Source organism: Chelonoidis abingdonii, chromosome 2, assembly GCF_003597395.2.
Source record: "Chelonoidis abingdonii isolate Lonesome George chromosome 2, CheloAbing_2.0, whole genome shotgun sequence".
Lineage (NCBI taxonomy): Eukaryota > Metazoa > Chordata > Testudines > Testudinidae > Chelonoidis > Chelonoidis abingdonii.
In genome coordinates this window covers 80,519,589-80,536,654 of record NC_133770.1, presented here as the reverse complement: position 1 = coordinate 80,536,654, position 17,066 = coordinate 80,519,589, and the positions used below count along the sequence as shown (strand labels likewise).

General features: G+C 45.5%; 1 protein-coding gene across 1 annotated transcript in view; it reads left to right on the top strand.

Annotated features, from left to right (window-relative positions):
- TOPAZ1 (testis and ovary specific TOPAZ 1) overlaps window positions 1-17,066 on the top strand; it is a 98,829-nt gene that overhangs the window by 49,308 nt on the left and 32,455 nt on the right. Inside the window, 1 exon segment of the mRNA XM_075061949.1 lies at window positions 10,940-11,114. Coding sequence (XP_074918050.1) covers window positions 10,940-11,114 — 175 coding nt within the window.

Here is a 17,066-nt window from a genome sequence, read left to right as displayed (position 1 = left end):
TTTTTTTTTTTTTTGTTTTGTAAATAGTGTGGCAAGGTAGCTGATATTATTTTGGGTCCTGCGCTTTTATTGGCAGGGGAGGCTAAGATGCCATCCCTGGCCCCTGCTCTTGGGGCACTAGTGTCCTGGGAAGGTGGTTAGAGGAGGGAAGTGGGGGAGGGGCCTGGGTTTGCATCTCACTCTGAGCCCCAGCCCCTCTCAAGCCCTCCGGGTTCTTACCCTCTTCCCCCTTTGGGTGGAGTACCTTCAGCCCTTAGACGCTGGGAGAGGGAATCTCTCTTCCCTCCTGGGGCGGGGTCTCCCTTATTTAGGGTTCTCTAGTCTTTCAGATATCACAACACACCTCCAAGCTCCAGTCCTCTCTCCTTCCTCCTCCTCCCCCTCCCTGACTGCCTGAAACAGGGGGGTTTATTAGGTTCCTGACAGGCCCTTAATTGACTGCAGGTGCTCCAATTAACCTGTAGCCACCCTCCGTAGTCTACAGGGAACCACATCTTAATTAGCCTAGGGCTTATATATTTCTCTTCTACCACTCTCCCATTGCTCCCTTGCCCTCCTGTATCACATATTCTGCCCTCACCCCTCTGCCCGCTCAACATCATGGGGTTGGGCTACTTGGGACGAGAAACAGTATTGTTGTGACAGGCTGTCTGTGTTGCTATGTTGATTTCCGGCTCTATACTCTATACTATACTGGAAGTCAAAAGATTGTAGGGATAGGAACCATCTAGTCACTTGTGCATTCCTCTCCATGTTTGTGTGCATCCATTGGAGTGGTCCATCACAAGGGTGAACCATCACCCAAGTAGGTAGTACTGTAGAATCTCCATGGCCCATTTAACCGCTGGGCATTCCTTTTCTGCTAAAGGGTACTGTTACTTCCTGGCAGGAGGTTTCGGCTGAGGTAAAGGATTGGGTGCTCCTCATCCCCCACCATCTGTGAAAGGACGGCCCCAAGTCCTACCTCCGAGACGTCTGTTTGTAGGATGAATTCCTTTTTGAAATCAGGGGCTATAGCACTGGATGGCTGCAAAGGGTTGTCCGTAGGTCTGTGAAAGCTTCTTCTGCCACCCCAGTCCACTTAACGATTTCTGGGCCCTGAGCTCTTATCAGGTCTGTCAGAGGCACTGCCCTTGTAGTGAAGTGAGGGATGAACTGGCAATAGTACCCCACTATTCCTAAGAATGCTCTGAGTTGCTTCTTGCGGATCAGGCGGGGTCATTCCTGTATTGCCTCCACTTTGTTCCATTGGGGCTTCGCCAGGCCTCTTCAGACTACATACCTGAGGTGTTTGGCCTTGGCTAACCCTATTGCACATTTGGATGGGTTAGCGGTGAAGTCAGCCTGTCTAAGAGCATCTGGTATTGCATCCACTTTCCCCAGGTGCGTCTCTCAGTCAGGGCTATGGATTATCACATCATCGAAATAGGTGGCAGCATACTTGGCATGAGCTTGAAGTAATCTGTCCATCAATCACTGGAAAGTTGCGGGGGCCCTATGGAGCCCAAAGGGAGGACGGTATATTGGAAGAGGCTGTTGGGTGTAGAGAGAGCATTTTTTTCCTTGGCGTCCTCAGCCAGGGGCATCTGCCAGTAGCCTTTTGTCAAGTCCAAGCTGGTCAGGTATCGAGCCTTGCCTAACTGATCCACCAGCTCATCAATACCTGGTATCAGGTAGGCATCAAATTGGGATACCTCGTTTAACTTCCGGAAGTCATTACAAAACCTTAGGGTGCCATCAGGCTTGGGGGCCAAGACAATAGGGCTGGACCACTGGCTGTGGGATTCCTCGATCACCACAAGTTCCATCATCTTCCTTACTTCTGCCCCAATTTCTTCTCTTTTTGCCTCTGGTATGCAATAGTTTTATTGTCACCCTTGCTCCGGGACAGGTGACAGTGTGGTGTTGGATCAGCGTCATACGGCCTGGTTGTGTGGAGAACATGTCTTGGTTCCGCTAGATCATTTCGATGACCTCTGTTCGTTGTTCTGGGGCTAATTCAGGGGATAGCTTTACCTGCCCTTTTGGGCCCTCTGCCTGGGGTGAAGCTGGCAGGATGGCCAGGCACGTCTCCCGACCGAACCAGGGTTTCAGTAAGTTGACGTGATAGATCCGCTCTGGCCTTCGGCAGTCTGGCTGCTCCACCTTATTATTCACCTCCCCAATGGCTTCCACAGTCTCATAGGGTCCATGCCGACTGGCCAGACGCTTGCTTTCTGTTGTTGGTACCAGCACCCTTTCTCCTGCTTGAAATTTCCGTGTTTTTGCCCGACGGTTGTAGTAGGTTCATTGGGCCTCTTGTGCTTTCTCCAAACGCTCTCGTACTATGGGGGTCACTTGGGCTATTTGTTCTCTCATCTGGGCCATGTGTGGGGTTGGGTTGGGTTGTTCCTCCCATTCCTCCTTCATGATGTCTAATATGCCACGTGGGTGGCGTCTGTACAGTAGCTCGAAGGGGAAGAATCCAGTAGATGCTTGGGGAACTTCTCGTATTGCAGATATCAGGTATGGTAAGAAGTTATTCCAGTCTTTTCCATCTTGGGCCACCACCTTTTCAGATCATGCTCTTGAGAGTGCAGTTAAATTTTTGACCAGACCATCTGTTTGGGGATGATAGACTGAGGTCCGCAAAGCTTGAATGCGAAGCAAGGTACATAAGTCTTTCATTACTTTCAACATGAAGGGAGTCCCTTAATCTGTCAGATCTCCTTAGGGATGCCTACCATAGCAAAAACCTGCACCAGTTCTTTTGCAATTGCTTTGGATGTGGGGTTTCTTAAAGGAATGGCTTCGGGATACCATGTAGCGTAGTCCAGGATGACGAGTATGCTTTGGTGGCCCTGGGCCATTCTTTCTAGTGGGCCCACTAGATCCATTGCTGCCCTTTCAAAAGGGACTTCAATTATAGGCAAGAGTACCAATGAGGCCCTTAACTGAGGTCGAGGGCTATGCAGCTGGCACTCTGGGAAGGAAGTGCAATAGCACTGGACTTCTGCTCGAACCCCTGGCCAGTAGAACCTCCTTAGGATTCTATCCAGGGTCTCATCTGCTCTTAAATGTCCCCCAAACAGACAACTGTGAGCTAACTCTAATACAGCCCTCATGTGCTTCCTTGGCACCAAGAGCTGTTCTACTCCCCCCCGCCCCATATTGGCACTACCCGGTACAACAGATCCTGTCTGATTATATAGTATGACCCTGGACTTTTGGTTTACCCTTCTACTGGCATGCCATTTAGCTCTACTACCTCCTCCCTCACTTTTGCATTATTAGGGTCATCGGCTTGGTCCTGCCCAAAACATTCGTGTGCAGGACCAATCTGGCCTGATTCTATTGAACTAGGCTCCCCTCCTTCTCTTGGGGTGCTTCTGCTCATGCTGGGGGCTGTCTCTGGGTCTCCACTGGTCCGTACTACCTTGTGGTTTCCCTGATGGGGCTTCCTCCCAACCAGGGCAGCTCTCTGGTTTACTGCCAAAATCCTGGTTCCCAATCTTTTATCTGCTCTCCTTTCCTGTCTAGATTTCCGGAACTTCCCAGGGAGTGAAAATAACTCTGGGGAAACACAGCAAAAATTGTGGTAGGGCCATCCATGGGCGCCTCAAGCTCTACTTGGGGTTTACTTCCCGCCCCTAACTCGATGGGGGGGAGTAGGCTCTCGAACCCAGGAAAATCCCTGCCAATTAAGACCAAGTATGGAAGCTTGGGACCCACTCCTGCAGTCATCTTTGTAGTGTTTCCCTGGATCTCAATCCATATTGGAATTGTGGGGTAGAAATTTACTGTGCCATGGACACATGTCACTCCGGTGCTGTTGGCCCGGCTCAGTTGATCTTGCCCCACTAACTTACCTGAGACCAATGTGATAGCGCTCCCAGAGTCCACCAAAGCTATACTCTGGATGCCGTTCATCTTTACTGTCCTAGTGTACTCATGTGGGGCCATCGCAACCCCCACCAGCTGATTAGGCCACATTGTTCCCCAGGATCCCTGAGATTACGTTGCATGGGCTCCTCCCTTTTGGGGCACTGGGCTCCTATATGCCCCAACTCCCCACACTCATAACACCAATATCTCATCCTGGAGGTTGCCCTCTGTCTTGGGCCCTCTGATCTGCTTCCCCAACTCTCTCCCCCTGAACATCCAGGTCCCTTTGGGGCATCAGGCTGCTCCTTGGGGCCTGTTCTTCCAGCTATGGCTTTCCTGGAGTTCTTGATGATCCGGGCCTTGGGGTCAGGACTGGTTTCCTGAAATGCCATGTTTCACCTCCTGGGGTTTCGAACAGTTCACGTGCTGCCAGTTGTCTCTCTACAAGGGTGACCAGTTTGTCATCGGTGGAGGGGTCATTCTGGCCTACCCAGGCTCGAAGGCCCAAGGAGCTCCATCATTTTCTCTGAGCTGAGAGCTTCTGGGCTAGGTGGATTAGGTCTGTCAAGGTTCTTTCGCCACTTTGAACTTTAGGGTACAAATGTGGGGACCTGCATGGACACTTCTAAACTTAATTACTAGCTTAGATCTGGTACACTGCCACCATCCAGAAGTTAGTGTCTGGAGCATTTCCTGTACCCCCAAAACTCTCCCCTCCCTGGGTGGCCTTCAGGGACTTCACCAATTCCCTGGTGAGTCCAGATCCAGTCCCCTTGGATCGTAAAACAAGGAAAAATCGACCAGGTTCTTAAAAAGAAAGCTTTTAATTAAAGAAGAAAGGTAAAAATTATCTCTGTAAAATCAGGATGGAAAATACTTTACGGAGTAATCAAATTCGTATAGCCCAGAGGAACCCCCTCTAGCCTTAGGTTCAAAGTTACAGCAAATAGAGGTAAAATCCTCTCAGCAAAAAAGAACATTTACAAGTTGAGAAAACAAAAATAAAACTAATCAGCCTTGCCTGGCTGTTACTTACAATTTTGAAACATGAGAGACTGGTTTAGAAAGATTTGGAGAGCCTGGATAGACGTCTGGTCCCTCTTAGTCCCAAGAGCGAACAATCCCCAAAACGAAGAGCACAAACAAAGACTTCCCTCCACCAAGATTTGAAAGTATCTTGTCCCCCTATTGGTCCTCTAGTTAGGTGTCAGCCAGGTTTACTGAGCTTCTTAACCCTTTACAGGTAAAAGAGACATTAACCCTTAACTATCTGTTTATGACAAGGTCAGATAGTTGTGATCGTGGTGTCTTGTCTTTGCAGTACTGCCATTCATAGAATCACGGGGCTCGCAAGGCTGTCATTACCCCTGCCCTGGCCAGGATCTCCGCCTTCAGTTGGAGGTAATCTGCCATCTCCTCTGCGGTCATATCTTAGTAGGCCTTCTGGGCCTCCCCGCACAAAAATGGGACGAGGATGCCCAACCACTGGGGCCAGGCCTCCTGCAGGGCTGTTCTCTCAAAGTCCTTACACTTCAGTTCTCTAGTCTTTCAAATCTCACAACACACCTCCAAGCTCCAGTCCTCTCTCCTTCCTCCTCCCTGACTGTCTGAAACAGGGGGTTTTATTAGGTTCCTGACAGGGCCTTAATTGACTGTAGGTGCTCCAATTAACCTGTAGCCACCCTCTCTAGTCTATAGGGAACTGCACCTTAATTAGCCTAGGGCTTACATATTTCCCCTCTACCACTCTCCCACTGCTCCCTGGCCCTTCTGTATCACAATAGTTTTATTATGATGATTAGTTTTATTATCATAATATTGTTAATTTTTAGTGTAGTTAGTTAGTAGTTAAGTCTTTGTTGGGGGGAGGGCATGCCTCAGTCTCAAGCCTTCAAACCCTGGTGGTCCTATCAGAAGCCTGTGCCCAGGGGAGATCCTCATGACTTCTGCTTAAAGTGCTTTTAGGGGAAGCCCGTCAGACTGATAAGTGTAGGATCTGCAGGAGCTTCCACCCAAGAACAAAAAAGGAGAGGTATTTCACACTTCAACTTCTCTTTATGGAGTCGGCACTAGGTACTGTGTCTTCCGTGCATGGCGATCCCCTGGCACCTTCCGGTGCCCGGCACCGCTCTCCGTCAAAAAAGCAGAAGAAGGCTTTGTCATCTCAGAATCATAGGGAGAAGACACGGGGGGAGGCTAGACCCACGTTGGGCAGCCCCAGTCCCCACCCCCCCGGGCTCTAGAGCTCCGACTCAGGTCAAGCCGAGCAGCCTGGTTGCGTTGACTCAGTCCTCTCCGACTGAAGTCCGCATGCCTTTGACACCAGAGGCCCTGCAGGCGTCCAAAGATATTATGACCCTGCAGGTCCCCAGGGCATCGCCGGCACCCGGACCCTGCTCTAGAGGCAAGCCGCTGCTGGGGTCTCGTCAGCCAATGGCGACCTGATGCAGCTCCCGGTTAGGAGACTGCTCTCAGGACCATTCATCGCCCAGTGTCCTGTAGGGACACAGCCCCAGCCTCCACTCCCATCGCCCCCCAGGTTGTGTGGCAGGATGCCGTCGGAGCGCAGTTCTAGGCACCACTTCACGTCGAGTACAGATTTTCACTGGGACAGGCACCGATGCAGTAGAGGCTCCCACTCTCGGCGCAGCTACCAGAGCCGCTCCCAGCACGGATGCCGTCGCCCGTCATGCTCTAGCTCTCATGCGTCTAGGCACTGCACCAACCACTTCCGGCGGAGATCGCCAGCTCTGCTTCGTTGCGGATCCAGGCATCAAAGCGTCTCAAGGAGTAGCAGCTTGAGGCGGTACCGTTCCTCGACATCAGAGTCCCGGTCCTATGGCAGACGCCATGCTCGGTACCACGTGTACTTCTCGCACCGCACCGACAGGTTGTTGGTAACCCAGACCTCAACCCACACGCAGCGTCCTATGCTCCAGCCGGGCCAACCTGACCAGCTGATGCCACACCAGAGCCAATGACAGGGACCCCCATGGCAGAGCCAGTAGTGCCAGTGGACCCCATGGCCCCCCGTGAACGCTCAGCAAGGCCCTCGGTCGATAGCAGGAGCATCGGAGGCTCTGTCAGTTGCGCTATCCAGACCTCCAAGGGATAGATTGGTGGGTCACAGCTCCTCGGCACCACACGAGGAGTCCAATGAAGGGGTGGATCCTATGGCACTGGAAGGTAGCTTCCTCGTGTCCATCACGTCAGCCCGGCAGATGTCAGAGCTCGGGGCCCTGACCTGCGACCCTCCGTACACTGTCTTTCACAAGGACACGGTTCAGCTCTGCTCACACCCTGTATTCGTCTGCAAGGTGTGTCCGTCTTTCATGTGAGCCAGGACATCATCTTATCTGTCCTCTGCCCTAAGCCGCATACCTGTAACGTGGCACACCACCTCCATATTCTGGACATGCGCAGGGCTCTGGCCTTTTATCTGGATCAGACTAAGCTGTTCCACAGGTCTTCGCAACTCTTCGTTCCTTCGGCTGAGCGCATGAGGGGCCAACCAGTCTCCACCCAGAGGCTTTCCTGGTGGATTACATCGTGTATCCACACATGCTACAACCTAGCACCACCTATTATAAGGGCTCACTCGACAAGGGCTCAGGCCTCTTCAGCTGCCTTTGTGGCCCATGTCTCTATCCAGGACATCTGTAGGGCCGCTACCTGGTCCTCAGTACACACATTCACATTGCACTATGTGATCATCTCCCACACGAGGGATGATGCTGTTTTTGGTAGGGCTGTGCTCCAGCCAAGGAATCTGTGGACTCCTGCCCACCTCCATCAGACACAGCTTGTAATCACCTACTGTGGAATACACATGAGCAAGCACTCGAAGAAGAAAGGACAGTTACCTCTTCCGTAACTGATGTTCTTCAAGATGTGTTGCTCATGTCTATTCCACATCCCACCCTCCTTCCCCACCGTCGGAGTTGGTCCGTTAAGAAGGAACTGAGGGTGGGGGGAGCATGCGGCTCCCCTTATAACGCACTATAGCAGCTCCACTCCTGGGGTTGCAGCAGCGCTCCCCTTACAGAGACTGCTGAGGGAGAAAATTGCGGCACCGGTGCACATGGCGAGCATGCACACCTACTGTGGCATAGACATGAGCAACACATCTCGAAGAACGCCAGTTACAGAACAAGTAACTGTCCTTTCTCCTTGGCAGCAGAAAGCCTTCCACTTGTGCCACTTATCTGGCTAAGTGGAAGAGGTTTTCAATTTGGTCACTTCAGAAGGGCATTACTCCATTGCAGACCTCAGTTCCCTTCATCCTGGACTATTTACTCTAGTTAAAAGCAGCAGAGGTTGGCAGTATCATCAATAAAGATTTCAGCTTCCCACCCTGGTGCAGTAGGCCACTCGGTGTTTGCCAACCCTATCAGCCCTTTTTTCAAGAGTGTAGACAGACTGTACCCTAAAGTACAGCAACCGATCCCCCCCCATGGGTTCTCAGTTTGGTGCTCTCTAGGCTGATGGGCCCTCCCATCGAGCCGCTGGCAACTTGTTCTCTCCTTTACCTTTCGTGGAAAGTAGCGTTCCTAGTGGCTATAACATAGGCCAGAAAAGTGTCTGAGCTCAAGTCTCTGATGTCCAAGCCCCTTTATTCCATGTTTTATAAGGACCAGGTGCAGTTACAGTCACACACAGCTTTCCTCCAAAAGGCAGTCTTGCAGTTTCACGTGAATCAGGACATCTTTCTGCTGGTGTTCTGCCTCAGGCCGCATGCTAATGACAGGGAACGCATGCTGCATTCCCTGGACGTTAGATGCACGCTAGTTTTTCACATTGAGCGGACAAAGACGGTTAGAAGGTCGATGCAGCTCTTTATGGCCATTGCCGAGAGGGTGAAAGGTCTTCCTGTCTCATCCCAAAGAATCTCCTCTTGGACCATGGCCTGTATCAGGACGTACTATGTCTTGGCAAAGATTCTGTCTCCACCATTCACAGTGCATTCTATAAGAGTGGAAGCTTCCTCTGCAGTGTTCCTGGCTCAGGTCCCCATTCAGGACATCTGCAGGGCGGTGACGCGGTCGTCGATTCACACCTTTATGTCGCACTATACCATCACCCAACAGGCTAGAGACGATGCTGCATTTGGTAGAGCAGTGCTTCAGTCTGCAACTCGGTGAACTCTGAACTCTCTGGGGGACTGCTTGCGAGTCACCTACTTGTGATTGCTCATGTCAGTTCCTCGAAGGGAAAAAAAAAAATTAACCTAACTTTCATAACTGTTGTTCTTTGAGATGTGTTGCTCATGTCCGTTCCAAGCCCCCTCCGCCTCCCCTCTCTGAGTATCTGGCAAGAAGGAACTTGAAGAGGCAGCAGCTTGGCAGGGACCTGTATACACTGCCATAAAGGCACCACTCCAGGCAGCTCTACAGCTGACCCAATGGGTACCGCTAGGGGAAAAACCTTCCGATGACTGTGCACATTGTGCGCGGACACCTACTTGGAATGGGCATGAGCAACACATCTCAAAGAAGAACAGTTACGAAAGATAGGTAACCATTTTTTCTGAGAACAAACACCATTCTCTTTATTCCTGTATTTCAAATAGGAAATTGTATAACTAACTGTTTTGAAGGGGCAGATGAGTTCCAGCTTGTGTAGTTATTGGCTAGTTTTGCACCTCAACCCTACCCCTAGGGCTTGTCTGCACATAAACCATTACAATGAGACAGCTGCACCACTTCAGTGAAGACACTGGCTGTGCTGATGGGACGGCTTCTTCCATCTGCATAGGTACTCCACTTCCCCAAGAGGTGGTAGCTAGGTTGACGGGAGAATTCTCCCATTGACCCAGTATTGTCTACACCAGACATTAGGTCAGTTTTACTGCATCGCTCGGCATGTGGATTTTTCACACCCCTGAGTGACATAGTTATACTGACCTAATTTCCTAGTGTAGACCAGGCCCTAGTCTGCCTAGAGGGCAGTAAATACACTAGAACTGATATGTATGTGTGATCGTTCTCTGAAAAGTGTCTGTTTAAACAAATATACATTAAGAGATTTTTTTATCAATTATTTCCAAATGACATTTGCTCAATTTTCAAGAGAAAATGTTACTTCTAGTAACTCTTTACTTGTAAACTGAGTAAATTCAGTATGAAAGTGGAGAGACACTAAAAATGAAACAACACAATGACACTTTTAAAGTCACTTTTCAGAGTAGAACAGAACTTTGAGTGTATGTTTTGGAAGATATTAAGTATGTTTATAAATTTATCTGGTTTGTGAGCCTATCAGTTTGATCAAATTTTCAGATGATACAGAAACTCCATATATAGCAAACACAGTATATGATACAAGAAAAATAAAGACATACATTTTGAAGGGCTCTAATAGTATACGTTTGGAAAGGGTCAATATTAAATAAAAATATAAAATGGGAGAACATGATAGAAACATTGCAGAAAAACATTTAAGTCGGTTGAACATGCATAACAGACATGGAAAGCAGTTTATAGAAACTTGCAATGTGAGGCTGTAACAAAATACCTGGAATGTGCATACTGAAGTATTGCATATAATATCATTAATGTTCCTTTGCCAGTAGTGACGAAGACCCCATTTTAGTTCAGTTAGGGGTTTTTCACTGAGAAAAGGCTGGGAAAAAAAACGGCATGAAGAATAGCAACAAAGAAAACAGGGTTGGAAGACATGATACATGAATAGAATCATAAAGAAATGGAGTTAAAACAATATGAACATTTGAAAGGAAATAATAGAAAGAGGGATGACCTACTTGTGGCTAGTCAGGTGTATTACAAGAATTACTGTTTTTAAATTGAAATTAGGAAAAACTAGCTTTCTTATCTGATCTAGATAAAATAAGAACAATAAAACAGCCTATTATAAGAGCTGGTTGAGACATCATTGAGGGAAGTGTTCAGAAGGCTAGATAACAACGTTTTTGAGAATATAAAAAGGAGAATTTGTACAAGGTATATTTTGAGCACCTAATAGTTCCTGCCAGCTGAACTGTTTGAGTTGTAATAACTAATAGCTGTATCATGTTTTGTAGCAAACTTATTTACATTTATTATTTGACTTTTAACAGCACTGTAAAGAAAAAAGTGACTGGGCCAAATTGGGAACTTTGTATGTTAATATGAGAATAGGATGTGAAAATTTTGGTGACCTTCAGAAATTGACTTTATATATTGCTGACATACTAACAAGAGACTCCAAGGAAGAGAGACCAGGAGTTCCTTTTTGTGAATTTGCTGAAGCAGGTAAAACTAAGATGATAATGTATATGTTGCATTTGACATTTTAGCATTCACTCTCTACACTGAACAGGTGTAAGAAGAAAACTGAAATTATGTGATGAATTATAAAGCTACCATTCTCTTGACCTTATTTATTTAAATGTATATTGTGCACTAATCAAAATTCCTGTTGCTCCATGTAAAATTAACATTAAGTAAACATGTTAAATAGCAGCTAAACTCCCTGAACCCCCTGATCAGAAAGAAAAAGTAAACCCCATCCTACTCAACTACCTCTCCAAAATAAATAATCAGAGTAAATCTATTGGCCTTTCAGCATGCCCTAAAAGATGCAAACTTTGCTTGTCAGGCCAAGAAGAAAAGCATGTTCCAGAGTCGAGGGCCCTATATTGAGAATGACCTGCTCCAGACAGACAAATGTAAGAACCAACAGCTTGCCTCCAGGTTGGGTAATGGCACAAGGAGAGGCAGACATAGGCTCTTAAGTGCACATGACATGACCAAACCATTAAGGACTTCAGTGGGCAAAGCAAACACCTTGAATTGAACCCACAAACAAATAGAAACAATTAGTGTTTCTGAAGCAGAGATGTAATATGCTGTATGTATAAACACTATTAATAAAGGAGGAAAACAGATTTTGTACTAGCATACAGTGTGAGGAGGTTTAAAGAGATGCAGCCCCTGAGTGAGACTCCTCATTTGTTCACGCTGACAGAGCAAGGTCTGTCCCATTTCATCTCAACTGTCCTTACTCTTTAAATTATTTATATATAGTTCTTGATTTTTTTAGGTTAAATTGTACTAAAATTGAGTTTTATACTGTTAGGTCCATGCCATTGTGCAACATTATATCCTGATGATGGTGATGTCATGGTAGGGGGTCTACAGACCATGAAACCAGGAAGAAGAGATGGATGAGGCTTTTTTTTAAACAACTAACAAAATCATCCAAAGCACAGGACTTAATGATGATGGGGGACTTTAACTACCCAGACATCTGTTGGGAAAATCATATGGCAGAGCACAGATTATCCAACAAGTTCTTGGAATGTATTGGAGGCAGTTTTTTATTTCGGAAGGTGGAGAACTGCAGGGGTCAGTTCTGGATCCGGTTCTGTTCAATATCTTCATCAGTGATTTAGATAATGGCATAGAGAGTACACTTATAAAGTTTGTGGACAATACTAAGCTGAGAGCGGTTGCAAGTGCTTTGGAGGATAGGATTAAAATTCAAAATGATCTGGACAAACTGGAGAAATGGTCTGAAGTAAATAGGATGAAATTCAATAAGGTCAAATGCAAAGTACTCCACTTAAGAAGGAACTATCCGTTGCACACATACAAAATGGGAAACGACTGCCTAAGAAGGTGTACTGTGGAAAGAGATCTGGGGATCATAGTGGATCACAAGCTAAATATGAGTCAACAGTGTAACTGTTGCAAAAAAAGAAAACATCATTCTGAGATTCATTAGCAGGAGTATTGTAAGCAAGACACAAGTAGTAATTCTTCCGCTCTACTCTGTGCTGATTAGGCCTCAACTGGAGTAGTGTGTCCAGTTCTGGGCACCACATTTCAGGAAAGATATGAACAAATTGGAGGAAGTCCAGAGAAGAGCAACAAAAATGATTAAAGGTCTAGAAAACATGACCTATGAGGGAAGATTGAAAAAATTGGGTTTGTTTAGTCTGGAGAAGAGAAGACTGAGAGGGGACATAACAGTTTTCAGGTACATAAAAGGTTGTTACAAGGAGGAGGGAGAAAAATCATTGTTCTTAACCTCTGACGATAGGACAAGAAGCAATGGGCTTAAATTATAGCAAAGGTGGTTTTGATTGGACATTTAGGAAAAACTTCCTAACTGTCAAGGTGGTTAAGCACTGGAATAAACTGCTTAGGGAGGTTGTGGAATCTCCATCTCTGGAGAGATTTAAGAGTAGGTTAGATAAATGTCTATCCGGGATGGTCTAGACAGTATTTGGTCCTGCCATGAGGGCAGAGGACTGGACTCGATGACCTCTCGAGGTCCCTTCCAGTGCTGGAGTCTATGAATCTATGTCAAGACCTGAGAAGTAGTTTTCCTGTAGGCTATTCACCTTGTCCAGATTACTCAGAGTTGAAAGAATCTTTTGGGTTTAAGCCTAACATCTGTTTGGAGAAGGAGTTAAGTGGTTTGGGTTCAAGGATTTCAAAGTCTTTGGACCCAGAATCTTTGAATCTATGGGCTGAAATGTTTAATAAAATGGGGCACTCTTTGGAACTGCTGCCTGCTACTTCCTAAGAAGAGAAGAAAGGAACAACATAAGAGCAAACAAAATTTATTTAGGGATTTATTATGGAGTCAGTGCTGGTGATTGGTTCTGATCATGAGATGCAGTATTCAGCCTCCCCAGGTCTTACAGGTCAGAAGCTGAGAGGGCTTTCTCAGATATCAGGCATTCAGATCTCTTGTCTGCCCTAGAGGGAGCTTCTGGCGTCTCCTTCAGGGATGTTGTTAGGCACTGTCTAGGCTTTGCAAGAGAAGTTGTCTTTTTGGCTTTTTTCAGTTTCCAGGCCATATCATTTCCTTATTAGATTAGCACGTTCCATAGTGGTGCAGTTCTCTTTAGGGCTGTTGTCCCCTTGGGTCTCTTGGGTCTCCACCTGGACTATGGATTTGACAATTTTAGCTTTTTTTAGCTTTCCCAGAATGGTCTCTTTCACTTTCTCCCTCTGCCAGAAGACCCCTTGAAAGGTTTTATCTCCAGGCAAGTTTCGCCCCTCTTTGGATATTTTGAACTCGATGAGGGCAAGTGGGGGTTATTGTTTGGCTTTGATGTGTTACAAAGGTTTTATAAGGATAAAATAGTTTTGCAGCCTCCTCCAACATTTTTGACTAGGTGATCTCTGGTTTTCATTTGAACACTTTCATTACCAGTATATTTTCCAAAGCCTCAAATTTTTCTGGTAAAGCTTGGATATTTAAAAGGGCTGTTATCTACAATCTTAATAAACCCTTCAGGAAGTTCACTAAGTTGTTTTCTACCTTTTTGGTGAAAATACTGAAAGCAAGTGTCTCTTTCCACAAGCAAAATATTCAGGTTTTGTAATCAGATACTGTGTGACCTCACTGAAACTGAAAAGTCCATTCTTCTAAAGAGAAGTAGCATCCTCTGCATCTATTTGTTTTGTGCCTGTTGACATTTGTAAAGCTGCTGCTTGGAGTTTAACTTAGACTTTTAATTAAGCATTATTCTCTGGACACTGAGTCCAGGTGTGTACAATTCAAAGGAAAAATGCTTGTCTCATTTACTTATTAGTACTCTACCTTCTTCCTGAGCATTGTCATTACTTGCTAAATCTGCTATAGGATGTTTAGGGGGCAAAGCCGTGGAAAAAGAGTAGTTTTAGTATTTGGTGCTCTTGCCTTTAGATCTAAAATATTCCAAGTAAGGTGTAAAATATTTGATTTAAGAGACTACAGCTTTTAGGCTGGAAAGGAAATTACATTCTTCAGAAACTATAATACTTTAGATCTACACTTTATTGGGGTTGAATCATCATTTTTATTTTTAAAAAAAATTCTCTCTTTTGGTCCAAAAGTAAGAAAGCTAATGTGAGTAGCCATTGGATTGTCCTCACAGATTCTTCCAAAAGAAAAATGTTTGTGTGGAGGCAGAGAGCCAGGCACTGTGCTCCTAGCACATCTTCTGTTACTTCATCTTTCAAACATCAGACTTGAAGGTGTTTCTGGGAGTTCAAAATAAAAAGGTACTGGAAATTATTCAGAGGTTACTCTATTTCTACTTCATGCTGCCCTCAACTTTTTTTCCCTGGAATGTTGAGATGAAGTTTTCCGTTCCATTCGGGGCATTGTAAGTTTCTAAAGTAGTATTGGGAGAATGGGGAGTCTGTTCCCAGTATTTTCTATTCCCATGACCATTCTCTTATTAAGTATATGCGTTTGGTTTGGAGTTCTTGTCATAATGCATGCTTTATATCCGTCAGACCAACACAGAGAAGTAACTATGATTTTGCATAAGTGAGAATCATCATCAGTCCAAAATCCTCCTTTTGACTGTTTCTAATTCCAAGAATTATCGTCAGGTACTCAGGTGAAGTGACAGCCTACAAGAGACTTCTATATGCACTTATTTAGATGACTAGCTGTTAAAAGTTCATTTGCTGTCTGCAGCACAGGCGTGCTCAGAGTTTCAGTAATGTTAATGTTCAACAAAGGGAAAAAATCATCTCAGTTCAGTGAGAACCTTCATAAAAATAACCGTCAACTTATTATTAGCACAACATGTGATATCTATTGAAAATGTATGTATTGCAGCCGAACAATTTCAATTAAACTTGAAGGTGAACCTAAATTTTTTTTAAAAGCTCAAAAAGTTATGAGATCCCAAATTATTAACAACATACATATTAATTGTAAATATATTTCAAACAATTCTTGAATATTGGTTCATTTTGCTCACTGGCTGAGAAGTTTTTCTCTTCTATACTTAGCCCTGGTCTACACTACAAACTTATTTTGTTATAACTACATCACTCAGGGTGTGGAAAATACAGTTAAATCAACCAAACTTCTTGTGTAGACAGCACTTGTCAATGGGAGGGCTTCTCTCATTGATGTAACAACTGCCTCTTGGGGATGTGGAGTACCTGCTCCGATGGGAGAAGTTCAGTGAAGTGCTGTAGCATTGCAGCGTTGTAAGTGTAAACAAGTCCTTAGTGACGTTATGTACACTTATAGTAAGAAATGCAGAAACTTCTTCGAATATCTTCTGCATGTTAGCACTCATGAGATGCACCAACCTGTGCGGTCTGAATGGTAGAACTCAAGCTAGCAACAGCAGCTCACATGTCCCTTGCCCTCTCCCCTCTGTAAACGTCGATTGTTCCAGGGTATGGCACTTCAACTGCCTCAGGTTCTTCAAACTGAGAACAGCTGAACAAATCAGGAAATGCTCTGGATTGCTTCTGGATCCGTATCTTGTCAGCTAGTTAATAATTTATATTAGTTAATCAACACTAACAGACAATTATTTTTAACTTGGTTGTAAATATTTTGGTTTTGAGATGATAAAACTGAAGAATAAGAAGCCACATCTTAAAAAGGTGTATTATGTCTGGTTCTGGTTCTGGCATGTGACACACATGCCACATGCCTGGCTCTTGGGTGAAGGACACTCACTTTTAGAAATGCTTGATTTCCTTTATTTTCATAACACAAGCAACAAAAGTGGAAACACAACAGATTTCAGGTGACTTTATTACAAGAAGCACAGTCAGCAAAACTGTATGGAACCAAGCAAGCTTCAAACAAGTTTCAGAGACCAGTGTCAGTGCCAAGCAAGTCTGTAAGGAAGAAGGACAAATCCTCCATCTTGGGACAAATCCTCCACCTTGTTTCCAGAGCCAGTCCACTGCAAAAGGACACAGCTATTATGGAGAGCATGAGCGCTCAGTCCTCATTGGAGTCAGCCTCTTTTGAAGAGCCATTCCATGCAAGAGAGAGACATCTGACCAGAGGGTCTTCAAGGAACGTATGCAGTATACACATTCTTGTGGTAGAGTCAGATGTTCTTCATCTGATCTAGATGAGCCAGTTCCAAAAGCATGAGATAGGAAAAAATATATGGAAGTGGTAGACAGTATTGACACAGCACTGCAACAAATAGTAGTTATGGCACAGTTCCATCAACTGGATCTGGATCTGGCTCCAGTTCTATTGGTAATTAACCCATGTATTTCAATTGAGCAAGAATTGGACATTTGGCTGCAACCAATTCAATTAGATACTCCCCCAAGGCAGAGAGGAAGAGTTGAAGAACTCAGGATATCTTCTGCTTCTGCCATCTAAGACCCCTTCTGGGTCTCCAGAAAAGATTTTTTTTTCTCTGTTCTCCTTTATTCAGCCAAGGAGATTGCCATCTCTGGTTCCATCTGAACTAAGAATGGGCT